At 36.9% G+C, this 22560-nt stretch overlaps 1 protein-coding gene across 1 annotated transcript in view; it reads right to left on the bottom strand.

Annotated features, from left to right (window-relative positions):
- Positions 1-17452, bottom strand: part of FNDC7 (fibronectin type III domain containing 7) — a 56039-nt gene extending 38587 nt beyond the window's left edge. The window contains exon 1 of the mRNA XM_044675503.1: positions 17281-17452. Coding sequence (XP_044531438.1) covers positions 17281-17452 — 172 coding nt within the window. The remainder of the gene's footprint in view (positions 1-17280) is intronic.
- Between the last annotated feature and the right edge of the window lie 5108 nt (positions 17453-22560).

Below are 22560 nucleotides of genomic sequence, written 5' to 3'. Positions count from 1 at the left end.
GCAAGTTACTTAACCCCCATTGCCTAGCCCTTGTCACTCTTCTGCTTTGGAATAGATATTTAGTATTGATTCTAAGATACGAAGGTAAGGCTTAAATTTTTTTTTCCTAAGAGAAAAAATTAGAGCTTTAGTAAGAGATCAATACTAAAAATATTCATAGCCTTATTTTTTAAGGTAGCAAAAAAACTGAACAAAGTGAATCCTCATCTTTTGAGGAATAATTAACTAAATTGTGGCCTCTGAATATAACAGAGTATTATTGCATCCTTAAAAAAAAAAAAAAGAACAATTAATATGTGAATCTAGTAAAATGTGGGAAAACTCTTATGGACTGATGCAAAGCAATCGGGAGCAAAGAACAATATACTATATCTGAATTAGTACAGTGAGGAAAACACTAGAATTCATTAGAATTCATATTAAATGAATTTACCAATCTCGGTTTCAGATCTCTGGTGATGAACATTTCTCTCAAGTAGGAAGTGATGGACTTTAAGATTATCAATAAGCAGGTGGGTGGTAAGGTGAATAAGTGATTTGGAGAGAGAAAGGTCTGAGTTTGAATCCTCTCTCAGGCATTTAGAACCCATATAACCTTGGCAAGTCACTAAATGTCTTTGTGCCCTTGTAAAGTGGGGAAAATAATACTCATCTCTTAGAGCAGTTGTGAAAATTCAATGAGATAATAGGTAAAGCACTTTGCAAAAGTACTATATAAATGCTAGCTATTATTAGATGTAGAATGCTGCATATCTTGAAAGATGTTATTGTAATGTTTGTATTGACCAGTTTTATGAAGGATGCTTCTTTAGGAGATAGAGTGTTTCAAGAAGTAATGATGATATTTAAAAAAAATTAATAAACATTTTAAAATGTAATCAAAGAATAAAATTTCTAATTTACTCCTCCAGTTCCCCCACAGTGATTCAAAAGAAATCCTATACCCTCGCTTCATAATCAGTTCTGAATGAAAACAACTTTCTACTTCTTTTCATAGAAAAATTAATTAATAACAAGACAATAATTAATATTTCCACTGATTTTTAAGCTTAATGTCATCCTTCTGAAGGCAAATAAAATGGAATTTTGCCTTGAGTTATTCTTATTTGCATAAAATTTATTTTTTTTGGTTCAAATCATACCAATTAATTAGCTGGAAAATGACTAATTTTATATGTTACTTCAGAAATGGCATGACTAAGAATACTACATTTGAAAAGATCTTATTACTTTTATTTGTTAATTTATCTTATCAGCCTGATATAGTTTGAATGTTTCAGGCAGTCCACAAAGAAAACAGTGGAAATGAAAATCAATATATGGAGAGAGCAAAAACCTTGGTTTTTTGTTTTGTTTTGTTTTGTTTTAGAGAATTTTACCTGTATTTAATGAAGCAACCTGAAAAAGAAAATTTAGACCATTAGAACCATAAAAAAACAACCTGTCATTTTAGGGAAAATAATCAACTGCAGCCTGAGGCAACACAAAAAAGTTGCTATTTTTTTTTTTTACATGATATGCACCCTCAATCAATGCAATGCATTTATTAGTGCAAATTGGTCTGTAACTATTGGATCCATTGACAAAATAATCAACAGTAGAGAAAGCCCTGTTGGGTAGATCATATTACTACTTCTCGTTTCTCTCTGAATCTGCCTATTGATTCAGAAATCTGAGTCAGTGGTTACTGACAGGTTTTTTTTTTTTTTAACATTCTCAGTTCTAAAGATAAAATAATAATGCTTTTTGTCATTGGTGTATCTGTAGCATTTTATGTGATTTAAAAAATAACAATACTGTAAAATCTTGGAGTGGTCTAAAGAGTTCTAATTATTTTCTAAAAATTAATATTGTATAATATTTCTTTACCACAAAAATAATTGCAACAAGAAATTAATTGAACTTACCACCTTAAAACAGAAGAGACTGATTCCAATTAATGACACCCACTTCCCAGATGCACTAACCATTCTGCCAGACACTTATTGATTTTTTGTTAACGAAGAGGAAAAAAGAGAGCAAACAGTGCTTTGGATAGCCAGGATGTAGTCTATCTCAGAGATGCTGGCAACAGACATCAGAACATAGCTCCACCTCTCTAGCTTTTGTCTGACCTAAAAGTCGTTGTATTTTGGTGAAGGGGGATGGTAAAAAATGGGGGGGAAAAAGGGAGAAAGGCAGGCTATTCAAACCAAGAAGCTCAAATTACTTGGGTTTCAAGTAAAAGTAAGAATGCTTTACTTGTCTCATGAGTTGTCTTTATTTTTAAATTTATATTTAAGTGGTACCTAAGGTTCTCTCTAATTTCCTTTACAAAGAGAAGGTCTTATGAACAGGCTGATTTCAGAAAGAGCTGGAAAGACCTTAATGGACTGATGCAGAGTGAAAAAAGCAGAACCAGGAAAAAACATTGTATACAGAAACAGCAGTATTATGGAATGACCAACTGTGATAGACTGAGCTATTATTGGCAATTCAATAATCCAGGATAATTTTGACAGGCTTATGATAAAAAAAAAATGCTATCCACCTTCAGAGAAAGAACTGTTGGAGTCAGAATGACGATGAAAACATACAATTTATCACTTGTATATTTGGGTTTATGTTTTGGGGTTTCGGTCTTTTAAGATTACTCACTTATACAAATGAACAATATGAAAATATGTTTTGCATGATAATACATGTATAACCCAGATTGACTCACCTACCAGCACCAGGAGTGGGAAGGGGAGGGAGAGAAATTTGATCATATAACTTAGGAAAACTTATGTGGAAATTAGTTGTTATATTTAACTGGTAAAAAATAGAAAAAGAAGAATATTTTTTAAAAACAGAGGGCTTTCCCTTTTAGACTATGAATGTCTCCCTCAGACCTCAGGTAGCACTTTGTAGTATGATAGGATGGAAAGAGCACTAAACTTAGAGATATATGTTCAAATGTTGGCTCTGATATTTATAGGTATGACCATTCTTAGTAGTACTAATTTTAAGCCTCTATCAATTTTTCGAAAGGTTTTTTTTTTTTTTGTAATAGTTTCAATAGACCAGCAAATAATGGCACCATGACCTGAAATACCTTAGCTGAATAGGTTACAGTGTGGTGACAATGCCAAAAGAATGTAGTCCTAAATGAGCAACAGTATCTGTTGATAAATATAGTTTTCCCAGGTTGAAAAAGAGACTGAAGTATTGTTAGAGCAAGGATCTGTGTGGAATAAAGTAGAACCCTGTAAAAGAGATCGCAAGATATGAACAGTTGCTAATATTGGAAGCTGATTGCAAGTGAAAGGCTTTGTTACTCCAGATTAACTAAAATCTTCAGCACTGAGAAATTAAGGAGCGATATACTTGGGTAGAACTTACTGTTTGTTGGAATATGCCTATCTTGCAGAGCAGCTGCGTTTGATGAAATTATCTGCCCTCTATATCCTCTCCCCTACTCCCCTAATTACTTCCTAATGGACCAACATTTCTTACCATTTGGGGTGTTTCTTGTTCTTTTAAACTGTGTTTCTTTGCACTTTTAAAAATGAGCTTTGTTTTCAGATAAAGAAAAGTTGACATTTATTGTGTTCTGAGCAAATGTTTGCCATTAGGAAATAGGTAAGAAGGGGAAATGCAGTAATGGCAAGTAGAGTTGTTTTGTTATTTTCTTTTTAGTGTACTATAGAACAGACTTTGTTCAGTGGCTAGGGATAGAAAAAATATTTTTCTTAAGTCTGGGGGCTCTGAGCTTACTGAATCCCATGAGATTTGGTATAACTAGTTCCAACGATGGAGTTCTATCTCAGGAACATTACAGGGTCAGTTTGGATAGATCTTAGAGTATGGCAAAGGTATTGGAGCACATGCTCTAGAACAGGGGTCGGCAACCTTTTTGGCTGTGAGAGCCATAAACGCCACATTTTTTAAAATGTAATTTCGTGAGAGCCGTACAGTGCTCACAGTGCTCACTCCTGTAACAGTGCCTGAAAAAAAATTGACTTTATGGCTCCTGCAGAAAGAGCCTAATTGGCTTGAGAGCCATCCATTGCTGACCACTGCTCTAGAATGACTATGCCAGCTTCCACCTGAACTGAGTCAGGTCTCCAGAGCAAGACTACTTAGACCTCCCAGGGATCTAAGGTTAACCCTAAAGGATTGGGGGCGGTAGGTGCTACAGATCACTAGCCGCCAACAATTTTCTTTCCATCATGATTATTAATTATCAATTAGTCACCCACACTCATTGATTTACACTCTAAACCAGAGTCTGGGCTAGGTGAATACTAGCAAATAAGAAAAAAAAAATATGAGTAAGAAGAAAACCTCTACCCTCAAGGAGTTTATATTATAATGGGGAAGATGCCATATAAAAGGAAGTTGAAAGGCAGTGGAGGAAGAAAGGATCAGAAACAGCCTGGTGGGAAATGAAGAGAGATTCCTGTTAGGTGTAGATTTTCTGTTTGGCTCCCTACAAAAGAGCCTTGATTTGAACCTGAGCTCAGTCTGTCCTTGGCTCCCAATGAAGATGCTACTCTCAGCTCTTTTTTGCTATTAAGATGTCATGGGAAGTATAAAATCCTCTGGTCTTCTGAAGTTTTTGAAGTTGACTAAGTTCCTTCTGCCAATCTGAATATGTTTTCTGTACAAGGTCACTCCAGTTGATTACTATCCAAAGCCCATGACTGAGGGTTTGATTGAGACAGGGTCTCACTTTGTTAAGGCATCAAAGTATGGAACATCTTTAGGTAGAGTGAGATATTTAGAGGAGCAAAGTATAATGATTTAAAAGAGTGAATAGCTAGGATGGGCCCATATTGTGAAGGCAATCCAAGTAAAGATTATATTTTATCTTAAAGGGAATAGGAAACCACTGGAGTTTACTGAATAGTGATATGGTTGGATTTCCATTTAGGGAAAATAACTTTGGGAGCTGCAAGTGGAGAAACTTTGGATTGGAATGGAAGAGATGATTATGGTGGTGTTTGTGTATGTGCCCCCTCCCCAAAAGGGGCTAAAGAGGAGAGAGATGTCACAGGAGTTAACAATGGCAAGATTTGGCTACTCATTATCTGGAGGGAGAGTAAGGAGTTGAATAGAATGCCAAATTAGGGATTTAGGAGACTACAAGAATGGTAGTACCTTCAACAGAAATAGAAAAGTTGGGGAAAAGGGGAAAAGAGCTCTGTTCTGTTTTGGACCCATTGAGTTTGAGATTCGATGTTGCAGCTTCCTCTAGGGAAAAGTTAAGATAACAAGAAAAAATGACAAATTGGTCACTACATTTCTTAAAATCCACCATGCTCTGGTTTTATGGGGATATGATTGGGGATGTAGACTCTAAATGATCACCCTCATGCAAATATTAATAATATGGAAATAGGTCTTGATCAATGACACATATAAAACCCAGTGGAATTGCTTGTTGGCTATGGGAGGAGGGTATGAAGAGGGGAGGGAAAGAATATGGATCATGTAACCATGAAAAATATCTTTATAAATAAATAAATAAATAAATGAACAAACAGCTAAACAAAATAAATAAATAAATAAATAGATAGGTAGATAAATTAAATTAAATTTAAAAATCCACTATGCTCAATCAGCCCCTAATTTACTCAGGGAGGTTTGCTAACCTCTAGGACTATTAGCAAAGAACTCATGAGTAGAATTGACCTCCGCTAGGGAGATTGTGTTACAGCCATATTTTCCTCTCTGAATTGCCCTATTGATTCTGAGGCCCAATTCATCAATTGCTGAAAGATTTCTCAGTATTCTCTGTTCTAATTGGAAAATAATAATATTTCCTTTTCTCAGTATACTGCATTAAATCTAGCCAAAAATAAAAATCTACCCCCACAAAATTATTTGTTGGACAACACTTAAAAACCCACGATTTGCTTAGTCATTGCTTAACTCAGTGGTTCCCAAAAATTCTTTGGCCTACTGCCCCCTTTCCAGAAAAAATATTGCTTAACCTCCTGGAAATTAATTTTTTTAATTTTAATAGCAATTAATAGGAAAGATAAATGCACCTGTGGCCATCACTGCCCCCATGGATTGCTGCAGCACCCATGAGGGGACAGTGGCGCCCACTTTGGGAATCACTGGCTTAACTCATGAGCATCTATTTTGTTTGCCTCTACAAAGAATTGCATGGTGTTTCTTGGGAGTGATAAGACAAGAACTATGAGTTGAGGATAGGAAATAGTTTGAGTAGCATCTTCCTGATCTTATTTCAGAAAGGTGGGGTGTTGGAGCTAGGGGAAGATGGTTTTTAGGGAATACAAATTGAACCATAAAAGGAAAATCTAAGCCATGAAGCATGTGTCTACCACATTAAAGGAAGAAGTCAATACAGATTTATTTGATATACTCTTCATGGCCCAGCAATACATCTACTGTCCTCTGTGTCAAAGTCTGAAAAGTAATATTGTGATATTAAGAATCTCTAAAAAATAAATAAATAAAGAATCTCTAAATTTGTTCACTTGCAGTCTATTAAAATCCTAACATCTATTTTCATTTGATTTTTTAAAAAGTGAAAATATTAAAATACTACTAAGGCCTTGCATTAATTTGCTCTGTAATCGACAAAGTTGCTATCCTCAGCCTGGGCACCACATCATATTATTCTGCATAAAATATTAAGCATGGAGGTTCAGGGCTATATATTCAAAGGTCTATGAGATATGAAATATTTACCATAACTAAGCTGACAGGAATGTTTGTGCCTGCTAGAATAAGTATTCTCTATCCAGTGGGGGAACCTGAAGAAAAACTGAATAAAATGATAGAGGCCAGCTATTTTCCATCTCTCTTAAGGTCAAAGCATAATAAAGTGAACTTAAACTAGAGAGGCAATAATTTACCAGTACAAGAAGAGGATTTTTTTTTTTTTTACCTTCCATCTTAGAATCAATACTATGTATTGGTTCTAAGTCAGAAGAGCGGTAAGGGCTAGGTGATGGGGGTTAAGTTACTTCCTCAGAGTCACACAGTTAGGAAGTATTTGAGGCCAGATTTGAACCCAGGACCTCCCTACTTTAGGTCTAGCACTCTATCCACTGAGTCAGCCAGTTGCCCCCAAGAAGAGGATTTTGGAGTCAAGAGACCCCAATTGAATCCCCTTTTGCCACTTACTAGCAATGTGCCCATGGGCAAACCATTTCACTGGTAAAAGCCCAAGTTTCCTTATCTGTAAAATTAAGGGGTTGAACTAAATTATCTCTAATATTTATTTTAGCTGTAAATTCTACATTCTTATAACTAGGTTCTGGGTTCCCATAACTCTAGAATACATGGGTGAAGTAAGATATACAGGGAGACCTTCTGAGTCAGACTGGACTTCATAAATTGTCCTGCCTTCTGCTCTAGTACCCATCTAGTCTTCGTCTTTGCAGATTCAGAAGGTTGTTTTTTTATTAATTCATCCCAAGGTTATCGGGCTCTAGCAAACTGATTCAAATTTAGTAAGCTCACAAGAGAATAGCTTATTGACCAGAAATCCAGTTCATTGATTTATAAAGAATTATGATAAAGTGGAAAGGAATGTTGGAGCACTCAGATAATTTTTCTACCCAAAGGAAACTTCATTGGCACCCTGAATTTCTTGATAGATGTGGGGCCAGGAGAGAGTGAACTGCATAATTTGAAGATATATTTTCATGGCAACCTCTTCCACCAAAACAATAAATCTGCTGTAATTGACTATATTGTTGCATTAGCCAAAGAACCCTTTCTGCACTCGAAAGCTTGAAACCCTGACAAATTCTTACTGTCCAGCTTTCCTTTTCTAGCCTCCAGGGTGGCTCTTTCCCATTTATATTTGTCATTCTATTCAACAAATTAATTAGAGAATTTACTGAACTCCTATAATTCTCCTTCTTTGTTTCAATCTATTTTCTCAGAACTTCACAGTTTCTAGGTTGGTGGGTTATTTTGCAATGACTATTGTTATAAGGAGATTTTCAGAATGTAATATGGGACTGAAGCTAGGGGTAATAGCTGGTAGGAATAGGGAATAAGGCAAGGGAAGGGACCCAAGGCTGGAGGTAATCAAGGGACTAGGCTATAGTAGTAGCTGGTTGGAATAGAGGATAGGCACTGTGGATAGGGGTTTGTGAATCCCTAAGGCAATATAGTGGATGAGGAAGGTACAATGATGAAGGTTGGTAGTTGAGGTGGTAGGAGAAATAAGGGAATGTCTGAGTTTAGGGGATATAACACTGAGGGGTTACCAAGGGTTGCAAGGGAGGGGATGAGTTAATTTAAGGCAGGGGAAAACAGACTGGATACTCAGGTTAGAGACAAAACACTGAAGGGAAATAGACTGAGCCCTTCAAGTAAAAGGACACTATACAGAGCCAGGTTAGAGCCAGCTAAGAACTGATTGAAATTGACTTGAGGCTTCTAGTCAATTTCACAGGAAGGGACTAGAAGGAAGTATTGAAGTTACACTTCCTTTAAAATGGATACCCTCAGCTTCCCTCAAACTCCAGAGAGTATGATATTCCTCTCTCTCCTTCTCCCTCTCTTATTAATCAACTAATGAAGTAGCCAAAAGGTCTTGATCATATACAAACGGGGTTTATTGTCATCTAGGATAGATTGGCAGGATAGAGGATACAAGGTAGCCCTAACAGTCTCTTAGAGAAACTTCAGGTAAGGTAAGGGAGGCAGGAACGTGAGACTGAGAAAGGACCTGCCTTAACTTAGCTCTCAGATGGGTTTGTAATCAATGGGGTGAGGAAGATTGGATACAATGATTCAATAAGGTAAATTTGTAACAAGGGTAAGCCCTATTTGACTATTTAAAATATCAAGTTTAAACTAACACTCCGAACTACCCTCCTTTCAAACCCTCACAGGAATTCAGGCAGGGAAGGTGGGTTAGGGAGATTCAAGGAAATAACTAAGCTAACAAATTTTTAAGAGAAAAGCTGCAAAATATAGGCCAGGTTTCAATCTAAAGAAGGAGCTCAGATAGACCCTGGTTCTCTCCACGAGTTCCCAGGACCAACTGTCCTCTTCCCAAGATTCTAAAACCCTCCTTAACTGACAGAAGAATTCTGCAAATCAGTTATGCCCCCTCTCTTCACCACACTATATCTTAAGAACACAATCATAGATAGTATCAAGAAAGCCATTTCTTACTGCATGACTTTAGGCAAATCACTTAAACTCTCCCAGCCTCAATTTCCTCATATATGGAGTGGCAATAATGCCCCTAGTATTTATTTCTCAAGGATATTGTAAGGGTCAAATGATATAACGTATTAAAGCTTTACCAGCCTTACAGCATTACATGTGTCATCTGTTCTTTGTTATTGACGTTATTATTATTTTGTTACTATAATACAGGTTGCTTCTGGGAATGATTCCTATTAATAGTTCACAAGTGTGGACTTCATAAACTTCATTTATAGGATGTCATACCATCCTAATGAGAACTTGTATTTTTTCCTGACTTTTGCCTCAATCATGATTGATACATCTTGGAGGTCAATGTTATTTGGGGGCCTAGAGTCAGCCTGAGTAAGTGGGAACTGGATAATTCAAAGGTATATTTTCATGGTAGAATATACTATAGATGTATAATACATGAGAATTTAGGAGAATCCTGAGCTTATTGGTAATAATAAATCTGCTAAATGTTGGAAGAAGTTATATCAAAGAGGTCAAATCTCAGTATGATACACTTCAAAGAAGTGACCAAGGGATACATAAAGACCATTAGACCTGGGCTCTGCTCCTAAATGTTTGTGTGACCTTAGACAAGTTAACAACCTTTTTGAGATTCACTTTTCTCATTTGTATAACTGGGAGGTGGGAGGTGGGAGGTGGTAGGTGAATAAGAGTTGGATTAGATGTACCTTTCAGCTCTAAAACTTTTTGTCTCTATGATTTATCATCATGCTGGAATTTTGTGAAATTAAAACTTGCAAAGAAAGAGAGGAGAAAGACGCAAGTATCGACAAAACATATGCAAAGAGAAACAGGTCAGAGAAGGCATTTCTGGGCAGGCACTAGAGTTTACTGGATTTCTGTCTATCACTGGAAATCCAACCTGGTGGGTGGGATACTCTCTACCATTCTGTAGCCAGGAGATTAATCATGCATTAAGAGGTCTGAAATCTTTTTTCCAGGACATGATGTGATAAATCTTTGTTTTTGGCTTTGGACTTGCTCTAGCATCACATCAGTACAGCTCTTATTTATTCTTTTTTAGTAATTATAGTTCTCTAATGAGTATAGCTCAGGGAGGCAGTTAGAGGAGCTGCAGGAGTGAAAGTGAAGGTGGATGAGGTGAGCAAGGAGGCTTGTCAGAGGTACAGAGGAGGTGGAGGAGAGGGTATGATTTTCTGGAGGATCTGGCTGGATACTCTCAAAGAAGTGAGCTGGTCTAGTTTGGGTGTCCCATATGAAATGTTTCTAGGGAGTCTCTATTCTAGGAAGGCAGGTGGAACTTGTGGACCTATCTGAGGATTCCTGGAAGCCCATGACTTCAGGAGGTGGGAACATTTTTTTTCTTTGTTTAAGTCATTAACTTGGGGTAAGATTTATGTTCCACTATATCCTACGTGAGGAGGTTGCCTCAGAGGTATCTTGAGCTTCAGAGCCACTAGAACCATTCTCTATGAGCTTTTTCTATCTCTGTATTAAAGTAGCCAAATGAGGAAGTCCTTAAAGACTTTTTTTTTACATTGTTTGAATCGAAGGCAGAAATCTCAATAAAACATGAATTGTTTTTCTCTGTAAATATTTAGGTCTCATGAGCAAGTATAGCATGAATGTGGTATAGTTTAGTCTTATTCAGCACCAGCATGATAACAGCATTGTTAGTATGGTCACAGAGTTATTTCAGCATTCTACATGTTCATATAGGTTCTTGGCAATGTCCTTCGAAAATTCACAGTATCCCCATCCCCTACCCTATGACAGTACTGTCATATACCCATTGCATGAGTGAAACTTGCTCTTCTTAAATCCAAAGTCTCTAATTAATATGATTTATATAATTGCATTCTTTGTCCTGGAACTCCATTGTTTCAACACTTCCAGTTCTGTCTACCATAAAATACTTTTTAGAGTGATAATGTATTTTATAATTCATGAATAAATGGAGATACTAAAAGGATGGTTCCTGAACTGGTGTTGGACTTCTTGGAAATGGATCTCTGATATAATGGGAGAAACTTCTAAGATTAAAAGGTTGATTGAACATTGGAGCATTTCTATTACTCCTATTCAGGACACTTAATGGGCACTGGGAGATCCCTTATTTAGTCTAAGACAAAGTCACTTTGGGACTTCCCTTAAGGTAAATTCCCAAGGGAAATGGGCAAGCTTGGGTCTTCCAAAAACTAAGTTGACACATCCTCCTTGTGGACAAGCCCAAGTGCCATTGACCACACAAAAGGACAAAGAGTGTATGTGCCTAAGAAAGTTTGACCCTGTTACTAAGGATAGAAAACATGGGGCATAAGTATAGACACATGGTATTCTGGGGGAACTCCTCAAATGTAGCAGTGCATTGACACTTGGCCAATAAAGCAGGCACTCTGCCTTTGGCAAGATCTTAACAAATAAAGACTACTGTTGTAGATAAATTAATAAAGTAGGGTGTAAATGTTTAAGATTAAGTATTATTAGGAGGCTTATCAAGCAAGGCTGGAGAATTCTAAATGGAATGGGGAAGCAGGAAGTAGCTCTCTCACTTCTGGGATGGACTCCATGTTGACTGAGTGCAAGTTGCTGCAGACCAACTGACTGAGTGGGAGACCTCAGGGAAAGTGAAGTTTGTATCCTGAAGGAAGACTCATCTGCCTGTGGAAAGTTAGGTTGAGAATGTCAAACCTGACCTGGGCTGCTGGTCATCTCAGGCTGGTTTAATCCCTAACCTTACCCATCTCAAGGATTACTGGCTGAGGACCTGGGAGAGCTGTATCATCGCTGGATTTGGACAGGACTCAGCAGTGAGGATCCCACCTCCATCCCTGATAGTCCAGCTGTGCCTTGATATAGCCTTTAGCTTAGCGTAGATAAGTTCCTTCCCTGACCCAGAGACTTACCCGTAGGTTGTTAGAATAGACATCCCTTCCCTTCCTTCAAAATCAAAGTTTATCTCATTAAACCTGTCTTTATAAATCTTTGGTCCCAGTCTACTCACTTGTTAGTTTCACAGACTCCCAGGTTAGGTGGATCTGTGGTGGCAGTTGGTATCAACTGCCAGTCCATAATCTCCCATTCTTTGTTCTTTGGTGGGGTTTGTGTTTCCCCAGTTTGTTAGTCCAGTCTGTTATCTCTGTCCAGTCAGTCCTCCTTCTCCCCTTTCTCTAAACCTAGTAGTATTTAAGTTACCCATAAGAGGTTCCCCATAAGACTACCCCAATTCCCAAAGTCGCTCAATCTTTCAAAATTGGTGGGTCCTGATGTAGGATTCAGTGTCCTCTCTTTTGTAGAACTCTCCTTTGCACAGAAAGGTTCTCCAAACAATTTCATTGCTGGAAGAAAAAACATGAGAAGTCTGTAACCAATTTCTCCAAATAGGAAATGATTGTCTCTATAAATTTACTCACAATTTCTTATAGGATTAAAATATGCTCTTAATTTTGGTCTGATTTAAATATTATCAGTTCTTAAATGGTACTGGACACACTGGTGCTTAGATCAACATTAAAAGTAACCTCAATAGCTAGTTTTTATTTTATTTTTATTTTTTTAACCCTTAACTTCTGTGTATTGGCTCCTAGGCAGAAGAGTGGTAAGGGCTAGGCAATGCGGGTCAAGTGACTTGCCCAGGATCACACAGCTGGGAAGTGTCTGAGGCCAGATTTGAACCTAGGACTTCACATCTCTAGGCCTGACTCTCAATCCACTGAGCTACCCAGCTGCCCCCAATAGCTAGTTTTTAACAACCACATTATTTCTAGTAAAAATACTTGTTCCAATTACAAATATACCTAAGCTATATACTTGATCAGAAAGGACTGCCTTACTCTACCAAAGTAATCCTCTAGTAAAAGTAACGTTAAAAATAGATACAAACTAAGTTATAGAAATATAAAAGCAAAAATAAAATCAACATCACAGGTTTATCAAGGCTTGTGAATCTAAAATGGCCCTCTTCAGTTTGTGGAAAAATAAAAATATTGGCTAATACTAAGTAAAATTCTTATTAAGTATCCTATTATAAAACACCAAACCAGATTAAAAATGCTTGCATGAAAATTTCAGTTTCAAAGCAATTAAAAAAATTAAATTCAAAAATCTCAAAATTAAAAATTAAATTCAAAAATTAAAATACTTCTAACTTCCCATAAATTCAACATTCTCACATCCCCCTTTTGGAGATTGAGATGCTGAGGATCTAAAAAACATGTTTTCATTCACTTTTAACTGCTTATTTATCAATCATAATCATGATCAAATGGATTAGACATTTTACTCATATTAACTATTTTTAAAATTCCTTTAACTCCGGGAGGTCCTAGGTTCAAATCCAGCCTCAGACACTTCCCAGCTGTGTGACCCTGGGCAAGTCACTTGACCCCCATTGCCTACCCTTACCACTCTTCCACCTATAAGTCAATACACAGAAGTTAAGGGTTTAAAATAAAAAAAAAAATTAAAAAAAAATTCCTTTAACTCTTGTATACTTCCAGGAAATATTAGGAATGACGTATCATGAAAGAAATAATGTTGCAACTGAATGACAGCCTAAGCAAAAAGTCAGTAAATAAAAATTATTGCAGAAGCAATTCTCTTTTTGTGGCAGTATCACGAAATATCCTGAGTTAGCTAAGTTCTAGTCTTATTAAATGTCTTACTAAATTAAATTTTTTAACACAATTTTCAGTTTCCTGAGTATCTATTCATTGGCAAGAAAGGGCTAAATTTACCATTGAACTTGGGCCGAGTTGGTTGTTTTCACTCATATTCCTAGGCACAAAAGGCTCCCTTCTTCTTATCTAATTGTTTCCTGCATTGTAGTCCCAAAATGTATAAACTTTACTGGTACTGAGAAGCATTTTGGTGTTTTATCTGAACCCTGCTTATCAAAGATGTTGCCTAGAATTTATTGTCTGTATAGGTTCCCCCTTTTTGATACTGATACCTGCTAGGTTTTTCCTATATATTGATTTTTTCCTAATAATACCTCCATCTAAAGCCTCAAGAAAAGGTACTTCTTTATCTGCTTAATTATTTGAAATGGCTAAAATTTCTACATAACTGCCTCTTCAATTCCTACATATTTTAGGCTTATTATGCCTATTATGACTTTCTACCTTTTATGACTGCAGAAAATTTGTCATAATAGGAGAAGAGGGAAGTAACTAAAATAAGGGAGAAATGCTCCCCTAAAATGCTAGGTATAGGTTGTCAATGATGCACAGCCACACATGGAACCTGCCAGGTATAACATAGAAATTTCTTTCTAGGGAATCTGGCTGAGCATCCTCTCAGCCTTCCCATAATCTGGAACTATACCTGCAATTACCCAAAGACACACTCAGGACTGCTTGCATCACTAGCCAGTTTTTTTTCCATAGCATTCTTTCCAATTATCTTCCCATATAATTTAACCTTAAATGGCAATTTTCTCCAATCATATTCAGGGTTAAAAATAACCTATCTCTTCTTGTTAACAATCATCTCCATAAACATTATCAGGATCCATTATTCTCCTAAACTCTTCTGATATCACCTTGAGAAAATACATGTTGCAATTCTACATATATACTGAACATATGTTATGAAAATTTAGAAAAGCACTCTGGAAACTTTTGATTGTAAAATTTCAAATTAATAAATAGGATATTAAGCCTCATAACAAAATAAAATGCTACTAGTTGAAATTTTCCTACTCTAACTAGATATAAGAACTAGTTTTTTTCCTTTCTACTTCTCTACTTAAAGAGACCTCACTCAGGGTAAATACTATTAGAATTCCATGGGGAATTAAAAAAGGCAAATTTTACACCTGCTTCAGAAAAATTAAAAGGCAATGGAAAGAAAACCAAAAGAAAGAGACTCTTAGCCCAGTTCAGTTGTCTTCTGCTTGATGAAGCACTTCCCCTTTTAGTAGAGATGATTTCTGTGTAAAGGCGTCTTGCGGGGCACTCATTCAGGTTCCTTGTAGAGATATCTTAAATGGACTCCTGGTTCAGGCTTTAGAAAAACTTTGTCTAGGTTTTATCTCCCCAGGAAATGACTTGAGATACTAATTAGGGCTCCAGGGGTTCTGAATAAATTCTTTTAAAACAAGAAATGCAGCAAAATTAATATTAATAGATTCTAATAACTTCACCCATGCTCCAGACTGGGATGGTAAATGCAGGGTGCCACTGGAGAATTCCCAGGTAGGAAATCCTTTCCTAATAGTAGTCTGTGCCAATGGTTATCTATCAGAGAAATATAATGATCAAAGGCAGATGCTGAATAGGGTCAGTCTTCCTGACTTAAAAGGAAGAGATAAAGGTAAATCCTATAGAAAAAGCAATCATCAGGATTTACTAGTCTTAAAAAAACCAATAGCTTTTCTATGTAATGGTTACGCTCTGAGAATTTACCTAAAAAACCCCCAAACCTCCAAAAATCAGGCTGCAGTGTCTGGTCTTTTACTTCTCAAAAAGTAGAATTCATAAAGATTCCTCAACAAACACAAAGCATTAGGATCATTAAGGAAAAACTTAAGATTATCTTTAAATCAGAACAGAGTACTTAAATTACAATGGCTATCCATACCCATTTCTTTTACTTTTTTTTTAAACTATAATTTCACCTGTGGCTCCAGAAATTGCATTTCTCTCAGTTATGCCCTAAATCTCTCTTTTGGTCTAAGGCAGAAGCCACTTCTAAGAGGAATTTCATTGTTCAATGTAAATGCTCAGGGTTTTCTTACCATTAAGCACAAAGCATTTCCCCAAATATTTCCATTTGTTGTCCATTTACAACAATGCAATAATTAGTAAGGTCTGCATCAAACTCAAATTAACTTTCTTTACTCTAGAATACATTCACGTTAATCAGAAAAGCCTTATCTCTAGAAATAAGTAACAGCTCAACAAAAATGTTTGTAATTACCAACAAGGAGTGGGATCCAACTGGATCCGTCTTGGAGGGTGCTCCAAATTCTTCCAATATGAGAAGAATTAGCAGCTCCAGTATCTATCAGAGTCTCAATGGGGGAGAGAAACAACCATGATGTGAGTGGCTTCCTATTGGGGATGATGATACTACAGAAGAAACTCTTAATATCCTTGGAGACCTGTCATTGTGAGGCATCCCCATGTAGTCTTGTGGGAGAGGGCCCTTCTGAGGAGGACTGAAACCTCTCTTGGTGAGATTTTAAATTATGTAGCAGCTCATTGCAATCTTTCTTTAGACGTCCTGGTTTATGACAGTAATAACACCTTTTGTCCCTTTGCCTCTTGGCTTGGTACCTGGAAGGAAAATGTCTAGAAACAGGGTGAAGCAGATCCTTGTTTCCTTTGCTGCCACTGTTGTAGCTGCAAATTCATTATTTTTGATTCCTTTTCTTAGCTACCTCTTCAGCCTTTTTGTTTAACCCTGTCACATAGAGAGTAGGTGACTACAGTATCAAGGCTATCCAGAGAAAAACCAGAATTTGTTCCAAATGTAGTCAGAAATTTATTATAAAAATCAATAACAGATTCTCCTGTATTTTGAGTACAAGCCTGAATTTTTCCCCTATTGACAGACTTTGGGAAGACCTTGGAAATAGCTTCTAATAAGGCCTCCCCAATTTTCCTGGCCTCTTGGAGGTGAACTTTAGGATCATCTTTTCTAGCCATTAACTGATTTATGGGCTCTAAAGGATCGTCCCACTGAGCTGTTTTAAACCAGTGAGCAGCATCCCCTAGGCTCACCAGTACTTGGGCAAGCTGATAAAGGTCAGAGAGGCCAGGTTGGTAAGTAGAAAGAGTGACCTCAAATTCTTTAGCGAATTCCAAAGGACTTTCTCTAGCTTTTGGAAAGTCCTTAGCCATAGCTCTGAGCTCAGCCATGGTCTAAAGAGTAAAAGATGCCTGAAGTGTTCTGGTGCCTTCCTTTCCTTTGATTTTAAAAGGAAACTGAATTGGGAACTTGGGTGAATTGAGAGGCTCAAGCAAGCTGCTTTCAAGGAGTGGTGATTTACTAGAGTTCTTTATAGTGTCTAAGTTCATTTTTTTCTTTCTGTAATTTGACATTCTGATTTTCAGTTTGTTCCCTTTCCTGTTGTTTAGAGCTTTTCCCTTTGCCTTGATTAGCCTGGTTTTCCTCTTTACTTACCTTTTTTTCTGCTCTTACCCTCCTTGGGGCCTAGCTCCAACACTGATTGTCCCCTGGTATTTTCATGGAGCCACTGGTTGGAAGCTTCCCATTCAGAATCCTCGATTCCACAACCTGCATCATTTAAAACAGACTGCAGAAAGATAATCTTTTTGCTATCAAAAGATCCCATCTTGACTAGCATTCGTTGGGATCAGACTTAGTTAACCTCTGCCACTTATCTAAATACCCACAGGTACCTGGTCCATAATTTATGGACATATACTCCATAGCAGTCCCACAAGGGGGGCTCTCTGGGGCCCTTGCAGAACCATGATTGCCCATTTAGCCCCTGATTAAAAAGAGGTTCATGTTCCCCAAATATACGAGACTGAGTTCATTGTATGAGAATTTCCACTTACCCACCAACCTGCTAAGCTGAATCTGGACTGGAACTCAACGGATTCCTGTGTACGTTTCATGTCTGGTGTCAGCTAGCAGGTGGCTTAGGCAGCCATAACTAAGGCAGAATCTTGCTGGGGCTTCCATCTGTGTCAACCTGGAAAAACATAGAACCACTAGTCAGATAAAACCCAGTCTTTAATCAGGAAAGAGATAGTGTTCAATATTCAGCTGCCACACAGAATCAAGTGCCTAAAAACCACACAGAGCCATGGGCTCTGGGACTCTGGGAACAGTATCTCTGAGAGGATCACTGCATGAGATGATTCTCCAAAGAACATAAAACATAGGGATCTTACATATCTTTTGGGGGAACCCAGGACATCAAATATACACTGACAGGTTGTAAGCAGGCTTAGGAAAGAGGCTATAGCCAGGGGCTGGGGTATCTGGGAGTGGTCTAATACAATGGATACTAAAATGATGGTTCCTGCACTAGTGTTGGTCTTCTTGGGAATCGATCTCTGATACAATGGGGTAAAATCCTAAGACTAAAAGGGTGATTGAGCACTGGAGCATTTTTCATTACTCCTATTTAGGACATTTAATGGGCACTGGGAGATTCCTTATTTAGTCTAAGACAAAGTCACTTTGGGACTTCCCTTAAGGTAAATTCCCAAGGGAAATGGGCAAACTTGGGGCTTCCAAAAACTAAGTTGACAGAGGTGAATGTGAAAAGGATCAAACTCCCAAGGAATAAAATCAAAATCTTAAGAAAGAATTAAGATAAATTCCAGGAGGAAATGTAGACATTTTTGTCTATCTCCAGAATCTAGTTCATAGTAAGCATTTAATAATGTTTATTTATTGATTAATAGACAGGAGAAAATTAAGTAATTTTATTATAATCTTATTAAGCATTAACAAAACAAATATTCCAAAATTTTAAATTATAAAACCACAATTGAGTCATAAACTTAAATAATTTACAATTTGTTATTTAAAGTATTAATATTAACCTCTACAAAATAACAATAATATTTCTGTATTCCTTTCTGAATTTTTTCTTCTTTGTACATCATTAGAACTTATTGGTTTTGTTGTTTTAAAATTTTTTCCCATTCTGCATTATATTTTTTCTTTCCATTCCTTATATTTGTCATTTTTATAGCACAATAATATTCCACTGACATATTTACTTTCATACTTCAGCAACTTGTGATATTTTATTGGTGTGGCTACTCACTCCTCTGATGAAGAACTTGACAGTTTTCAAATTCATTTGATGGTTTTCAAGAATTGCTGTGGCTCAAAAACTTACTGCCCTGAAGACAATGTGGTGATCCATCTTCTCAAAATTAGATTGGTCCTTGTATAACCTATAGTCCATCCATCACCAGATCTGTACTCAAAGCCTTTTGAAGGCTTAGTAGGACCTTGTTCTCTTGTTAGTATAGCCTTAAGAAATGACCATGTTATTAATACCATGATGAAACAATGGAGGACTTTATCAGAAGTATCATAATATGCCCCAATTAATCCAACCATTCTTCAGTTGTTGGACTTATGGCTTGTTTCTGGGTTTTGCTATTACAAATAAAGCTGTTGAGAACATTTTGTACAGATAGGTCTTCAAACCAAAACAAAATCCCTAAGATAAATAGTTCGTAAGGGGTGATCATTGGATCAAAAGTCATTGTAAGTTTTAGAAATCTCTAATATTGATAGATTGTTTTTCAAAATTATTGTATCAGTTCACAGCTATATTGACAGTGTAGTAATCCACATTTGCCCATTTGCACAATTCCAACATGGAACCTGACCATTTAAAATTATTAATTCGATGATTATAAAGAGGTACCTCCAAGTTGTTTTAATTTACATCTAATGTTAATTTCACTTGGATCTCTTCCTTCAAGAACTGCTTGTTTATCATTCCAGCAGTTACTTCAGTCAGTTGTCTGCTAAGCATCAACTAGTTAATTAGAAAAGATGTCAAAGAGCAAATATCAAATTAGAAGGACAATGAAAAGAATCATGTATAATTATAGCAATTTCCACCCAACCTCTTTTTGATAGATAAAAGCCAAGAAATTAAGTCGGAGTGGTTGTGTTCAATGGGCTCTACACAAGGCCGCAAGGCTAGTCGAATCTCAAATATGGCTTATTTGGGGGTTAAAGGTTTGGGTAGTGATGGAACTGGTTATCTCTTGTGGTTTGAGGACTTGGCAAGGAGACTTGAGAATAAGTTTTGTATCCCCAGTGCCTAGCATGCTTTGAAGATAGTAAGCACTTACTAAATATATATTGGAATTGACTTAATACACAGATAGCCTTTGGAGCCATTTGGCTCACACACTTTAAGTAGATTTGTCTTACTTTCTTTTCTTTATAGCATAGTAATGCTCCTAAATCTGTATTCTTTCCTGCAGTAAAGAGGCAAAGTAGAAAAGAATTTAGACTTGATTTGCCTGACTCTAGAGTAGAACCAGGGGCAATAAGTGGAAATGATAGGGAATTAAGTTTTGGCTTAACATAGGGACAAAATTTTTAGAAATTAGAACTGCCAAAAAGTGGAATGTGGGTTGCCTGGGATTTACTGACTATCTCATCACTGCAAGTCTTTAAGAAAAGGCTGAATTATCTCTTGTTGGGAAGGTTTGGAGAGGATATTCTTAGGCACATATAAATCAGACTTGATGACTTCTGAGGTGTTTTTTCAACTCTGAAATTCTATGAATAAAGATATAGTAAGTGCCCCACTCATACCTCCCCTCAGAGTTGGCCTAATCAGTGGGATAGAGGAAAACAGAATGGGGGGAGAGACATAGGAGTTTGGCTATGGGGTAGGAAGTGGAAGGGTAGAAGGAAAAAAATAAACAGGGTGCCAATCTGTGGGATATTCACAGAATACTAAGTCTGATCAAGGACTAGTATTAAAGAATTAAGCTGTCTGAAATACTAAACAGTTTTTGGATTTTTTTTTTTTTAAGGAAAGATGTAATGTGTGGTTTTCTTCCATGTGACAAATCTAATTAGTGATCTTATCCATGGGAATCAAGGTTCCTATCTGGACATTTCTTCATAGCAACAGTCTAAATCATTACTCTAGGACTCAATAGACCCCCATTCCAGATAATGAAAGTGCTATATAGTATGATACAGCTGTCAGCCACCTTGCAGGTTGACAAGTTTTTCATAAATTTTACTCTATTCATGACTCCTGGAGCCACATTTGCGACCATATCCATATTTCCCTCTACTTTCTCTGATCCATTTATGACCAAAAGCCAAAGGAGTTTGTCATCAATGCAATCCAGAGTTCTTAAAGGGAATAAGAACATATTCAATCATTAGGTGAGAAGAGTTGTGCACTTGAAGAATGAATTTCAGAGTCCACCTACAGCCTCAATATTGATATATACATATATATATCAACATATGTAGCCAATTGAGTTAACCTATTAGTATGTCTGGCATATAAACTGCAGAGACAACGAATGGAGACTATAATTGAATAGGTTAAAGATTGTGGTTTGTATTGCTTAGGGGAAATTGCGTTGTACTTCCAAAGATCTCGCATCTCTACCCAACGTGAAAACTCATCTTTTTTAATGTTGGCATTCTCCAAGCGCTGTCATAAAGCTGCAAATAATAGACTACCACAATCTCTGAGGAATCAAGATTTTAGGTGATGCAATTTTAGTGATGGATAGGTATAATATGATGGATATAAGGTTACTGTATATTACCGTTGATGACATATCAAAGAAGTGGCATAAAAATCATGCTTCAAAGACTGTATGACTGGAAGAGTGGACTAATTATGTAATGAGAGTAAGGATGGATATCCTACATCCTGTACTGGTACCCACTGAATGTCAAAATAACCCATAGGAAGGCCTTTGGTATAGTGGGTAGAACTTTTATGGTAGTTTTAATTGTACAGACAAGAACTATACAGGACTTTAAAGGCTTGGATGGGCTGCAATTTGCATTAAGGGACTTGATGGCCATTTTCAAATATTTGAAACACTGTCACCAAGAAGGATTAGTCTTGTTCTGCTTGTCTCCGAAGAACAGAAATAGGAGCAATCAGTTAAGTTGCAGAGACAGAAAACACTTGCCAACAACTAATGTTGTCCTAAAGTGGAATACATAGCTTGAGGAAGTGTTCATCGCTGAAAAGTCTTTGAGCAGAACCAAGATGACCACTTGTTATGGATGTTGCAGGTTCCTACATTTAGGTAAAATGGATTAGATGATTGCTGAGGTCTCTTCAAACTCTGGGGAGTCATATTTGAAATGCCAGTTCAAGTGGGTTTATATTTAATGCAATACTCATATCACTACCTTGTTCTTCAAGGCCTATATAACTTTCCTCTTAACTTTGAAGTCAGGTAGGGTGTTGCAGCATGGCATATTGAATAGTGATGGAGTCAGGAACCTCTTATTAGCCCTCTTGTAACCTCAGACAAGTTGCTTATAGAAAAAGAAGCTCAGAGGTAATCTATAAAATGGGGATAACTAATACCTTTGACAAATTCTGTTGAGGCTCAAATGCCAGTTTTTCAAACTTTAAAGCACACGAGCTATCATGTTAAAAGAATGTTGAAGATGGAGAAAAGAACCACAGGGCAAAACATACTTGAATAAAAATCCTTCCTAAAACAGATCCAAGTGGTCATCCAGCCATTACTTGATGACTTCTAATTAGTGGGCCTACTACCTCTTCACAGTCCATCCCTCTTGGATAACACCTCTACTCGTTAGGAATTTCTACCCTCACAAGCTTAAATTTCCCTAACCCTAGTTTACGATACGATGCAATAAGAACTCCAGTCTCAGGAGCTTATAACTCAGCTCTACTTGTGAAGCCTTTGGAAATCATTTTACCAG

Source organism: Gracilinanus agilis, chromosome 4 (assembly GCF_016433145.1).
Source record: "Gracilinanus agilis isolate LMUSP501 chromosome 4, AgileGrace, whole genome shotgun sequence".
NCBI classification, from domain to species: domain Eukaryota; kingdom Metazoa; phylum Chordata; class Mammalia; order Didelphimorphia; family Didelphidae; genus Gracilinanus; species Gracilinanus agilis.
The sequence above is the reverse complement of the archived record's forward strand: the minus strand, read 5'-3'. Positions and strand labels throughout refer to the sequence as shown.